This window comes from Pantherophis guttatus, chromosome 12, assembly GCF_059756535.1.
Source record: "Pantherophis guttatus breed Tessera chromosome 12, ASM5975653v1, whole genome shotgun sequence".
Lineage (NCBI taxonomy): Eukaryota > Metazoa > Chordata > Lepidosauria > Squamata > Colubridae > Pantherophis > Pantherophis guttatus.
The window spans coordinates 21,394,658-21,407,875 of NC_142074.1; the positions used below are offsets into that span (position 1 = coordinate 21,394,658).

General features: G+C 47.0%; 1 protein-coding gene across 3 annotated transcripts in view; it reads left to right on the forward strand.

Moving 5' to 3' along the window:
- Positions 1–218: 218 nt before the first annotated feature.
- Positions 219–13,218, forward strand: part of SEPTIN6 (septin 6) — a 47,707-nt gene continuing 34,707 nt past the window's right edge. For 2 of the 3 annotated variants that reach the window (XM_087877708.1, XM_087877709.1), the window contains exon 1: positions 260–833. In XM_087877708.1, coding sequence (XP_087733834.1) covers positions 804–833 — 30 coding nt within the window. In that variant the 5' untranslated portion in view covers positions 260–803. Of the gene's footprint in view, positions 834–13,218 lie in introns of all 3 variants that reach the window. The other variant, XM_087877710.1, reaches the window with a different exon arrangement.

A 13,218-nucleotide genomic window follows, 5' to 3' on the forward strand; every position in this document is an offset into this window, starting at 1 on the left:
CGCGCCAGGACCCCACTCCATCCCCTGGGGGTCCCCTCCCCTCCCCTGGACCTCCCCCCTCCCCTCCCCCACCCCCAAAGCACCCAAGGTCGGTGCTTCGCAGCGCAGCCGGGTGGATTCCTGCCTGCTTGGCCTGCACCACCGCGGGCGGGGAGAGGGGGCGCCAGAAGCAAGCGTGGAGGGTGGGGGGTGGGGGGTGGGGAGAGAAAGAGCCGGCCAGCCCATTCCCGCCCCCACGGGGGGGGGAGGGGAGGGGAGAGGAGGTGAAGAGCCAGCCAGCGGAGGAGGAGGAGGAGGAGGAGGAAGAAGAGGGGGGAGCAGCGGTCCGCGGGGCTTGGGAGCGGGGTTGGTGGGAGGTGGGCGCGGGGGGGGGGTCTCCGCGCCGTATCCACGCCCCGCTCGGCTCCCCCCCTCCTGCCGCAGTGGCCGCGTCCTGCCAGCTCCCCGCCCCGCCTTTGCCAGGCTCCCCTCGGCGCGTCGGGGCTGAGCCAGCCGGAGGTGGCGGAGCTCTCGTCGGCTGCTGCTGCTGCTGCTGCTCTTACCGGGGCTGAGGAGGAGGAAGAGGAGGAGGAAGAAAAAGAAGAAGAAAAAAAAAGAGGAGGAGGAGGAGGAAGAAGAGAAAGAAGAAAAAGAGCAGAAGGAGAAAGAAGAAGAGGAGGAAGAAGAAGAAGAAGAAAAGGAGGAGGAGGAGGAAGAGGAGGAAGAAGAAGAAAAAGAGGAGGAGGAAGAAGAAGAAGAAGAAGAGGAAGGAAAAAAAAGAGGAAGAGGAGGAGGAGGAAGAGGAGGAGGCCGGGGGGGGGGCCATGGCGGCCACGGAGCTCGCGCGCCAGGTGGTGAGTGCGGGGAGCAGGCAGGCTGGGGAGGGGTGGGCGTGGGGGGGGGGTCCCGGGGGTCTCTTCTCTTAGCCCCTGCTCGTCCCCGAGGAGCTGCTCCGGCCCTGGCTGGCCGAGGGGGCGCGCCGGGGCTGCCTTGCTGCAGGGGCCGGCCGAGGCAAAGGAAGCAGGGATGCTGGGCGGAGGGGACTGGATTGGAGGGGTCCGGCCGGAGTTGCTGCTGCTGCTGCCGCCCCTTGTGCGGCTCCGGAGCGGCTCCGGAGCGACGCGGGGCAGGGAAAGGGAAGGGAAGCAGAAGGAGGGAGGGAGGAACGGCTGCAGCTGCGGCTTCCTGCGGAGAAAAGCGGGGCGGTGGGCTACAGCGGAGCAGCCCGGCTGGATTTGGGTGCCTTTTTTATGGGGTGGGGGGTTTAGGGAGGGAAGGGCGCGATGCAGGACCGCGGGGTGTGGAAGGGGATGCCTCCCCCATCCACACCCAGCCTCGGGGCTGGTTTGGGGGGGTGGGGAAGGGTCCGGCGGGGCGTGGGAAGGGGCTGCTCGGGCCTGGAAGGCAGGTTTGGCTTCCGGAGGGAGGGGCGGGGAGGAGAAGGGACGAAGCCGGACCAAGCACGGCTCGGTCTTGGTTTGGGCCCAAAGGGAGATTGCAAGCTGATGGGAAACGGAACCGGGCCAGAACCGGGCCAGCTCTCAGCCATTGATCGCCCTTGGGGTGGGGGGGTGCGGGGTGAGGGGAGAGACGAGGAAGGCTTCCCCCTTCCCTTCCTTTCCCTTCCCACCCCCCACTCAGGCCATTAGACCCATCCTTCCCTTTCTAGCTCCCATCATCCCCAGCCGGTTGCAACACAGGGGGGTTTGCGTAATTTGCCTGCCAATGTTGAGCCACACACGGGGACTGGCAAAGACAAAGAGGAAGGTGGGCTGCTCCCCACGTGCCTCCCCCCCACCCCAAAAATAATAGTGGAGAGATGGGAGCTCTTGTCTCCCCGCAGGAGGATAGGTTGGGATTAAGACACCTGCGCCAAATCCTGAGTGTCTCCTTCGGCCGGGCTGGTCAAATAAAAACCCCAACCGAGCGTGCCAATCTTTTTTGCTTGTCCTTTGTGTTCTGGAAGGAAACGAACCTGGGACTGGTGGCAGAGTCGTTTGAATTCATTTCATTCCTTGGTGGGTCTTTTCCCACCGAGGAAAATGGATGATGGGCAGCTGACGGCAGAGGCTGTCTTGGAAATGGGCTTTTTATTTTATTTTTCTTTGAGAGTCGGGGGTCTCTATGGGCGCAATCTTTGAGCTGGATAACCTGGATCGCCTTACATGGGAGGTGGGGAGTGGGGGGCGGGGGCTCTGCTGGGCTGAGGCTACCCCGGTTGAGGGGAGAGCGAAGCGGATACTTCCACCCCCCCCACCAAGCCCCCAGCAGCAAGGGGCCAAGCGTCACAAAAAAGGACAGCCTTGTTGAATTATTATTTTTTTTAAATTTTGCTCTGTGGCTCTTTAGGGCCTTGTAACTCTGCCTCTGTTAGCAACCTTGATTGTTGGTTTAATTAGCCCCTTGGCCTGGTGGCTTTCAAGACCGGAAAAATACTGGTTTGTTCCATTTTGGAATGTTTGGGACATGGGGAGAGGACCGACTGCTTCATTGATTTTAGTTATTTATTAGGTGTTTTTTTTAAAAAAAATCTCATCTTGGTTACTTTTTAAGTAACTCAAGGGAATTGAATATACCTAATTGCTCCTTCCTATTTTCCCCACAATGACAATCCTGTGAGGTGGGCTGGGCTGAGAGAGGGAGGGACTGGGCCAAAGTCACCCAATTGGCTTTCATGCCTAAGGTGGGACTAGAACTTACCATCTCCTGGTGATTGGCCCATAGTCACCTAGCCAGCTTTCATGCCTAAAATGGGACTAGAACTCACCATCTCCTGGTGATTAGCCCAAAGTTACACAACTGTTTTTCATGCTTAAGGCAGGACTAGAACTCCCAGTCTCCTGGTAATTGGCCCAAAGTCACCCAATTAGCTTCCATGCTTAAGGTGGGACTAGAATTTACCATCTCCTGGTGATTAGCCCAAAATCACCCAGATAGCTTTCCTACCTAAATTGGGGCTAGAATTTACTGTCTCCTGGTGATTGGCCAAGTCACCTAGCCAGCTTTCCATGCCTAAATTGGGACTAGAACTCACCATTTCCTGGTGATTAGCCCAAAGTTACACAACTGTTTTTCATGCTTAAGGCAGGACTAGAACTCCCAGTCTCCTGGTAATTGGCCCAAAGTTACCCAATTGGCTTTCATGCCTAAGGTGGGACTAGAACTTACCATCTCCTGGTGATTGGCCCAAAGTCATTCCTCCCCATAAAGCCCAGATGGCCTTCCTGCCCAAGGTGGAAACTAGAACTCACAGTCTCCTGATTTCTAGGCCAGCATCTTAACCACTAAGACCAAACTGGCTGTAGGAATATGCATCCCTCATTCTCTCCCATTCCAGAGGACCATAGAAAACCAATACTGGTCCCTGCAGTATTGAAGTTCTACCAATTAGCAGAAGACAGGCTGGGCTTTGATTGGTTGAACTCACAGTGTACTAAAAATGTCGATTTATACATTTGTGACTTCTCTTGATGGAGAGACGTGGCTCTCTCTGGCTTGTGTCATCTCCAGACCTCTCCATGATGGCTTGCTCAACAAACTTGGATTTAGAAACCTTGCTCGGAAATTCAATCCAACCCATTGGATTCACAGCAAATTTGGAACACAGAAAGCTGGTTGGTTTCACAACAGCTTCTGGAGTCCTCTGACTATTTACCACAAGGGAAGGAAAGAAGAAGGCACCAAGTTTCTCTTTGCTTCCCGTTGTAGCCTGTGAGGATATTCTCTCCTATTGTAAGGGAACCTTTGTCCATTTTTCTGGGTAGGTAGATACCACTCGGTGTGTGTGTGGGGGGGGTGTCGGATCTCAAAGCCTCCATTGTTGTTTGTTTACGAAAGCCTCTGGAATCACTCTACAGATTCTTTTCTTAATGTTCTTTACATATCATTTTTTTAATTCCCCCCCCCCCAGATTCATACTTTAATTCTTTAAAGAATGTCGTTCTTTAATTCACACTTTAATTAACACAAATCAAGATCACGTGAAGTGTTAATACCACTTTATAAGGCCTTGGTAAGGCCATACTTGGAATCCTGCATCCAGTTTTGGTCAACACAATGTAAAAAAGATGTGGAGGCTCTAGAAAGAGTGCAGAGAAGAGCAACAAAGAGGATTAGGGAACTGGAGGCTGAAACATATAAAGAATTGTTGCTGGAATTGGGTATGTCTAGTTTAATGGAAAGAAGGACTAGGGGAGATATGATAGCAGTGTCCCAATATCTCAGGGGCTGCCACAAAAAAGAGGCAGTCAAGCTATTCTCCAAAGCACCTGAGGGCAGGTCAAGAAGCAATGGATGGAAAGTAAGGAGAGAAGCAACCTAGAACCAAGGAGAAATTTCCAGACTGTCAGAACAATTCATCAGTGGAACAACTTGCCTCCAGAAGTTCTGAATGCTCCACCATTGGAAGTTTTTAAGAAGAGGTTGGATAACCATTTGTCTGAAGTGGTGTAGGGTTTCCTGCTTAGGCAATGTTGTGGTCCTGCGGAGCTGGCAGCAGAGTCGGACAGTGAGAAGGCTGGGGAGGAACATGGGCCAGTCCTGGAGTCTGGGGAAGGCTCGGACGAGGGCTCTGCGTCAGAGGCAGAGATGGGGCCAGGGCCATCTGGGAGTTATGTGCTGACTTCAGAGCCTCCAGAGTCGCACATCAGCGAGGCAGAGGAACAGGGAGAGCCTGTTCCCAGCGTGCGCATGCGCAGAGCTGCCAGAAGGCAAAAACAGTTAAGACAAAAAGGTTGACTCGGGAGTAGGGCTTGGAGATGATTGGCCCCTCCCATGACATAAAGGAGGAGCAAAGACATGTGGGCTTTTGCAGGAAGCAACTGTTGTTTGTGTTGGCTAGTTTCAAGATTGCAGCTCCGTGTTGACTCTGTGTTCCGTGTGGCCTTGCAAAGTTAATTGCCAATTAGGTCTTGGCAGCGGGTCAAGGGAGATAAAGGTGGGTGTTTATCAGTCTTATCAGAAGAACTGTGGCAGACTTCTGTCAGACCCTTTACAACTATTTGGGACTCATCTGTGATGGAAGAGATTGAAGCTGTGAATGAGCAGAATTCACAGCCGTTGAAATAAAAAGAGGGTTTTTGGGACTCACTGTGTGCTTTTACTGTATCAGGTCAGAACAGGCAGAGGGGTTGGACTAGAAGACCTCTAAGATCCCTTCCAACTCTGTTATTCTGTTATTCTTGCCCAGTTTAGATGGCAGCGCTTAACTGACTTATTCTGATTTTTGAAAAGTTAGCAGGATTGGTAGTTGAATAAGAGACCACCACTAAATCCTTGGCTCGGAAACTAGGCAGGGAAGTCAAATCAATGTAGAAGATAATAATAATAATAAAAAAATTTTTAAAAACCCTGCATGAATGTGTCCGTTAAGATTAGCAGGAGTTGAGCTGAGTTTGAATGGAAGGTTGTTGTGTTGTGTAGAGTTTAGATCTGGAGGGTTGGAATTCATATTTCTGGATGATGGCAAGGGGTGTAACACATTTAAGATTGCGGAAGGGTGTTAGAATTGGATGCAGATCTGAATTCAGTCATTGGGTTCACGAAGACTCCTTGGGTTAAAAAAAAAGTTTGGCAGGCCGAACATCGCCCGTAATGCCAAAAATGGCATCACCCGAGTATGCACTTTCTGTAGCATGCCAGCCTTCCATCAAGATGCTTATGTAACGTTCTAAAGTTTAGCAGCCAACAAGAGATAATTATGAGGTTTGGGGCTCTGCCTGCAGGCAGAGAAGCCTCCATCTACTGCCTTCATTGATGTCGCTTTTTTGACAAGTGACAAACAGATGCATCGCACATAGAGAAGGTTTTCATTCTTGAGCGTGACTCATGGAAGTCCAGGACTAGGAAGGCTTTTGCATGGGGGAAAAGCAACCAGCAAAGAAGGGACTTCATTACCATCCAGAAGGGTCTCTCCTGAGTGGCAAACCATCGTGGTCTTACCTGTCATGGAGAAGAAGGAGAAGAACAGACTTGGAAGGGACTTTGGAGGTCTTCTAGTCTAACCTCTGCTCAAGCAGGAGATCCTGTACCTTCCGGACAACTGGGTTGTCCAATCTCTTCTTAAAAACTTCCAGTGTTGGAGCATCCACAACTTCTGAAGGCAAGTCCTTTCCAAACAGTTCTCACTGTTAGGAAATTTCTCCTAGGTTGCTTCTCTCCTTGATATGTTTCCGTCTATGGCTTCTTGTTCATCCTTCAGGTGCTTTGGAGAATAGGTTGACCCTCTCTTCTCTGGGACAGCTCCTCAAATATTGGAACACTGTTAACATGTCACCCCCTAGTCCTTCTTCTCAGTAGACTTGTTGTTGTTGTTAGATGCAAAGTCATGTCTGATCCATCGCGACCCCATGGACCACGTTCCTCCAGGCCTTCCTGTCCTCTACCATCTTCTGGAATCCATTTAAGCTGACACCTACTGCTTCAATGACTCCATCCAGCCACCTCGTTCTCTGTCGTCCCCTTCTTCTTTTGCCCTCAAGGATTTGAGCTTCATCTTCAGGATCTGGCCTTCTAAAGAGCAGCCAGAGTTGATCTCCTCTAGGACTGACCGATTTGATTGCCTTGCAGTCCAAGGGACTCGCAGGAGTCTTCTCCAGCACCAGAGTTCAAAGGTCTCAATTCCTTGGTGCTCAGCCTTTCTTATGGTCCAACTTTCACAGCCATCCATTGCAACTGGGAAAACCATCGCCTTGACTACACACACTTTTGTTGACTAGACACACCCAATTCCTGCAATTGTTCTTTATATGTTTTAGCCTCCATCAGCCTGTTAATCATCTCTGTTGCTCTTGTCTGCATTTTTTTCTAGCGTGTCAACATCTTTGGGCCATTCCATTGAGTTGGCCTCTTGCATGTCCTTGGTCAGAGAGAGACCTGGGCAATAGTTTTATAACTCACCCGTGGGTTAAGAGGGAGGACACATTGACACGTTATTGGTGTATCCTTGGCCATCAGTAGCTGATTTATTGTGGGTGTTGGCAGAGGTGACAAATTGGAAAAAAACCTACTTGGGATTCTGGTTTCATCATCCTGTGGGCAGCTTGCCCCTTGTTGGAAAGCAGTCTTTGAGTCTTTCTGGTGGACTTCTCAAGTCTCTGGTTACTCATAGTACGAACCCAGGAGTTTAAAAGTTGGTTTCAGGAACGCTCTTAATAAGCAAAGAAAATTAGGTCAGCCCAGTAGACACACCATGGTTTCTCTGAGTCATAAATTAAGTACACAACATGTGTGCAGCGTCTTTATGCTAAGAAGCAGCCTGGGATGTTGTAGGCTGCTGTTGGTTGCACTCGGAGAAGAACCCTGGGTTTGATTGATCCTTGAAGTAGCGGGGCCACCGCAGGGGTGAAATCCAGCAGGTTCTGGAGAACCGCTAGCGGAAATTTTGAGCAGTTCGGAGAACCGGCAAATACCATCTCTGGCTGGTCCCAGAGTGGGGTAGGAATGGGGATTTTGCAGTATCCTTCCCCTGCCACGCCCACAGAACCGGTTGTTGAAAATTTGGATTTCACCACTGGGCCACCAGTCCATTTTACAGCCTTTGCCACTAAAAATTTGAACGCGGATGGATGGTACGATTTTGGAAGTATTAAGTGAGTCAACGGAGAGCGGTAGATCCTGTTTTGGAAAAAGGACCTTATTCTGTCGTTGAGACTTCTTAGGGTACCGGTTTTCCAGCCATTTACAAAAAGTCTTGATAACACACCTTGCCTTTTGAAGATAGCTAGCAAAATTATTGACCTACCCAAGGCTTTCGTGGGTTTTTTTTTAAGGGTTACCTTGGTGAAAGCGATAAGAACATTTAGTTTCCTTTTAACCCGGTCAAATAAGTCATTTATGATTTGGCAGAGGAGAGGGGGGAAAAGCACCCTGACTCATGTCATGTTTGTAATTGGTCATAAAAAAAATGGAGGGGGGGTGGGAATCACTTAGTAGCAGAAGACAAACAACACCGGTGGATTTTTTTTCCTCACGTTTGTGGGGGTTTCCGCATTCCAAGGAGAAGGTTCATAGCTACTACAGTCGTGGCCAAAATTGTGGAAACCTTTTGGGGAAAGTGTATTTTCTAAAACTAGCTTATAACACCACTGTTTTTAGGAGTAGTACCATGAAATTTATTGGTTCAATTTTATTTATTGGTTCGATTTATATGCCGCCCTTCTCCGGAGACTCAGGGCGGCTTACAATGCGTTAAGCAACAGCCTTCATACTTTTGTCTATACCTGCTTAGTAGGGCTTTCGGGGCCTCCTAAGCGGTGTTCTTTTTAATACAAAGTCAGCTTATTGCCCCCACAATCCGGGTCCTCATTTTACCTACCTCGGAAGGATGGAAGGCTGAGTCAACCTTGAGCCTGGTGAGATTTGAACTTGCAGTAATTGCAGGCAGCTGGTGCTACTTTAACAGCACTTTAGTCTGCTGCGCCACCAAGGCTCTCTTCAATTGGGTGAAGGCAGTGGTGGGTTACCCCTGGTTCGCACCGGTTCTATAGAACCGGTAGTAAAACCAGTGGGAGGCTCCGCCCACTGACCCTGACATCATCAAAATGTTTCTGCGCAAAGCTCGCGCGCTCACATGACCCCGTTGAGAACCAGTAGTAAAGGTAAGTAGAACCCACCATTGGGTGAAGGTCTGGGCTATTCCCAGGCCATTCCAGCAGTGGAATATGATTATCTTGAAACTCCAAGAAAAAGTGGTGTTATTAGCCATCAAACCTCAAAAATACGCTTTTCCCAAAAGGTTTCCACAATTTTGATTGCTACTGTAGGTTGTTCTCCAACATAGTGTTTACAGACCTGTGTAAGAAAACCAGATTCTCTTTTGCAAAGATTGGTGCAAGAGTTTGTTCATCCTTGTTGACATCCAATAAGATGATCTTTGTGCAACACAATGGGCCCTTCCATAACAGTGTTTCTCCACCTTGTTGAGTTGGAAGAGGTGTGGACTTCAACTCCCAGAATTCCCCATGGAAATTGAAGCCCACATATCTTAACCTTGCCAAGGTTGAAAAATACTGCTGTTAAAAAAAGGGGGATTCTTTCTCAATTTCCCTACGCACCAGTTTTACGTTGAAACAACATTAAGCACACTTAAATTGGGAATGTGCTTGAAAGGGCAGCAGAAATGGGGGTGCTGATGAAACTTTCCCATGGTACGAAATGCACTTCTTTCCTTGATGCCCAAGGAAATGTTTTTTCATGCCGGCTGGGGAATTCTGGGAGTTGAAGGCCGCACGTCTTAAAGTCCCCAAGGGTGAGAATTGAGAAACTCTGATCTGTTGCCAAGACGTGTATCCCTCAAGCTATATCAGTGATCTGATTCGTTCTCTAATTAGCAAAATAAAGTCCGTTTTCCGGCAGAACTGGGAAAGCCTGCCCCGAGTATCTTAGCCATGCTAGCTGACTCCTGAGGATCAAATTCTGATCCTCAACTATCCAATGCTTTTTCTTGGTTATAAAGCAGTTTTCTTTGATTTTTCTCACTTTCTTTATTCCACAAAATTCATGCCTAGAAAAGCAAAAGTCATATTTTTCCCCTCCCTTTCCCCATCTCTAATTTGATGTACTCTGGGTTATGACCAAGGTTCCCACCATCGAAACTACAAATTCTTTTTATTTTTTTGGAAAATGGAAGATTTATACAAAGGAGCCGAGGAGGGGAAGCATTTTTTACTTTTGTAGCCACGCTGCCAAATTAAAAAAAAAAAATGTTTTCATGGAAGAATTTATTATGATCCGCTTCTTTTTTCTCTCTAAGGTAATTTTTATTGAAAAAAAAAGTTAACGAGGTGAAAGGAAGACAACGATAAGGAAGAGCAGTGAGTAAGAAATAGAAACAGAAATAGAATCGTTGTGACAATGGTGATGAATGCATTTGTAAATTCATAAAACTACATCATAATTCTCTCTTTCCACAAGTTACATTTTCTAATCATCAGCCCCAAATGATCCACTCATAAGTTCATTTTCTTCTTTTTTTTTTCCCCAGCAAAAAGTCGATAAGGAGTTTCCACTCCAGTCACCAATAAATGTAACAGAGATCATTGTAATTGATCCTTCTCTAAACAAACTAGATAGATCTGCTAGTTCTGTCAACATCTTCATCAAATCCTAATGCTATAGTATTTTTGAAACTTGTGGAGTTGAAGAGGTGTGGTCTTTAATTCCCTGGCTAGGGAATCGAAGGCCACGCCTCTTAATCTTATTGCAATAGATAATAAAATATGCAACATTGCCAAACATGCCATAAAAACAATAACAGAGAATAAAAATGCAGTACCTAAAAATTAAAAGATAACCCAGCAAAATTAACCAGCCTATTAAAAAGATCCAAGAATAGGTCGAGATTTCAACAATATACTGGGGTAAACAAGAAGGAGAATTTGATTTAATATTGTTTTGCAAAAAAGATGACAGTAACCCAAATTGAAAGAAAGGTTTCTGGCATATCTCGCCATCTCCCATGTTTTATACATCAATTCTCCCATAGCAACCATCTCATCATAGACTTAGTGATGGATTAATTTTTTCCGATATTGCGCAATAGCTAACGTTGCAGCAGCCATCATAAATTGAACAGTTATGTTTTCAGTTCTTTGTGTTGTCTCACTAAATAATGACATATAAATATATCCTGGGTCCATAACTAAATTTTATGATATCCTTGGAAACTGTCTGGGGCAAAGCACATGTTCTAGTGAATGATGGCTCTTTTCCAGACTGAAGCCTGCTGAGGAATATTGCCAAAGCAGAAGGTGACTCAGTTATGGCTTTAAATTATGGAAACAAAATCAGATTCTCCTTGCGATGGCTGGACCTTTGGTGTGTCTTAGAATCAAAAAGTTGGAAAGGATCTTGGAGGTCTTCTAGTTCAACCTCCCTGCCCAAGGCAAGGAGTCCTTATTGCGATCCAGAGAAATGGATGTCCTATCTTTTCTTGAAGGCCTCCAGCAATGGAGCACTCACAACTTCTGAAGGCAAGCTGTTCCGCTGATTAATTCTTCTCCATATCAGGAAATTTGTCCTTCCTTCTCAGTTGGATTTCTCTTTATAAGGAGCTTCCACTCTTTACTTCTTGTCCCACCCTCAGGTGATTTGGAGAATCAACTCCAGACCCATCTTCATTCTCCCTGGATTTAGCTAACCGGGCTTTACCAGATTGACTCTCAAGAGAATAACAGATTTGGAAGGGACCTTGGAGGTTTTCTAAGCCAACCTCCCTGCTCAAGAAGGAGATCCTATATCATTCCGGACAAATGCTTGTCCAATCTCTTCTTGAAAACCTCTAGTGATTGGGCACCCACAACTTCTGAAGGCAAGCTGTTCCACTGGTTAATTCTTCTCACCGTCTAAAAAAAAAAATCTTCCTTCCTTCTCGATTGGATCTCTCTTTTAAGGAGCTTCCACTCTTGACTTTTTGTCCTGCCTCTCAGGTGATTTGGAGAACTTGCTTGTGGTCTACTTGGATTCTGGAAGACCACGCTAGTCCAACAGTAGCTGAAGTGGTCAAACTGCTCCTGACCATTCCAGCTACTCCTTTCCGTTGCAATTATTAATGTCTATATTGCTCTTGAATAGAAGAGAAGAGAAGAGAAGGAAGAGAAGAGAAGAGAAGAGAAGAGAAGAGAAGAGAAGAGAAGAGAAGAGAAGAGAAGAGAAGAGAAGAGAAGAGAAGAGGGAATGGGGATAGGATAGGATAGAATAGAATAGAATAGAATAGAATAGAATAGAATAGAATAGAATAGAATAGAATAGAATAGAATAGAATAACAGAGTTGGAAGGGATCTTGGAGGTCTTCTAGACCAACCCTCTGCTTAGGCAAGAAACCCTACAGCACTTCAGACAAATGGTTGTCCAACATCTTCTTAAAAACCTCCAGTGTTGGAGCATCCACAACTTCTGGAGGCAAGTTGTTCCACTGGTGAATTGTCCTCACTGTCAGGAAATTTCTCCTTAGTTCTAAGTTGCTTCTCTCCTTGATTAGTTTCCACCCGTTGCTTCTTGTCCTGCCCTCAGGTGCTTTGGAGAATAGCTTGACCCCCTCTTCTTTGTGGCAGCCCCTGAGATATTGGAGGACTGTTCGCCTGTCTCCCCTGGTCCTTCTCTTCACTAGACTAGCCAGGCCCAGTTCCTGCAACCATTCTTCGTATGTTTTATCCTCCAGTCCCCTCATCATCCTGGTTGCTCTTCTCTGCACTCTTTCTAGAATCTCCACGTCTTTTTTACATCCTGGTGACCAGAACTGGATGCAGGATTCTAGGTGTGGTCTTACCAAAGAGAGAGAACGAGAAAGAGTGAAAAGACTTGGGCAACTCAGGAGTTGCTGAATTACCCAAATAAATAAATTCCTCAAGAATCATAAGGTACAACACTTAATGATAGTCATAGGGAACAAATAAGCAATCAAATCATACTAGGAAACGATCAATATAAATCGTAAGGATACCAGCAACAAAGTTACAGTCATGCAGTCATAAGTGGGAGGAGATGGGTGATGGGAACGATGAGAAGATTAATAGTAGTGCAGACTTAGTAAATAGTTTGACAGTGTTGAGGGAATTATTTGTTTAGCAGAGTGATGGCATTCAGGAAAAAACTGTCCTTGTGTCTAATTGTTCTGGTGTGCAGTGCTCTATAGCATCGTTTTGAGGGTAGGAGTTGAAACAGTTTATGTCCAGGATGTGAGGGGTCTGTAAATATTTTCACAGCCCTCTTTTGGACTCGTGCGGTATACAGGTTCTCAATGGAAGGCAATTGTTTTTACTCTTCCTATGAACCTCCGTTCTTTCTTGCCAGGGCCTCAAAGAGTTTGGGTGAGGAAAACCTGATTTTTCTATATGCGCTGATGGTTAGATTTTACTGCAAGCGCTAACTGTATTTTTGAAGGGAGGCAGCCACCACACACAAACAGGAAACCTCACTCAGAGGAAGTGAGTTTCATGCCTGCTCTACTCAAAACGAATCCCTGCAGGTTTTCAGCAGCTTCCTATACCAAAGGCAACCATCCCTCACACCTGCCCCTCGCCAGATGTGTGGGTGTTAACATCCTCCCAACCCCAGATTTCCTAGTCCACTACACAGATACGGTGGAGGTTGCAAAACCGACTTGTTTGTGAGGTTCCAGGCTTTGGAGACGGTTGAGATACAGGATCCCCTTACTTAGAAGTTACTCAGAGGTGAAGCATTCACTGGAAAAAAAAAAACGTTTTTCTGGTGCACCACTTATTTGCTTTCTTGAGCTTCAA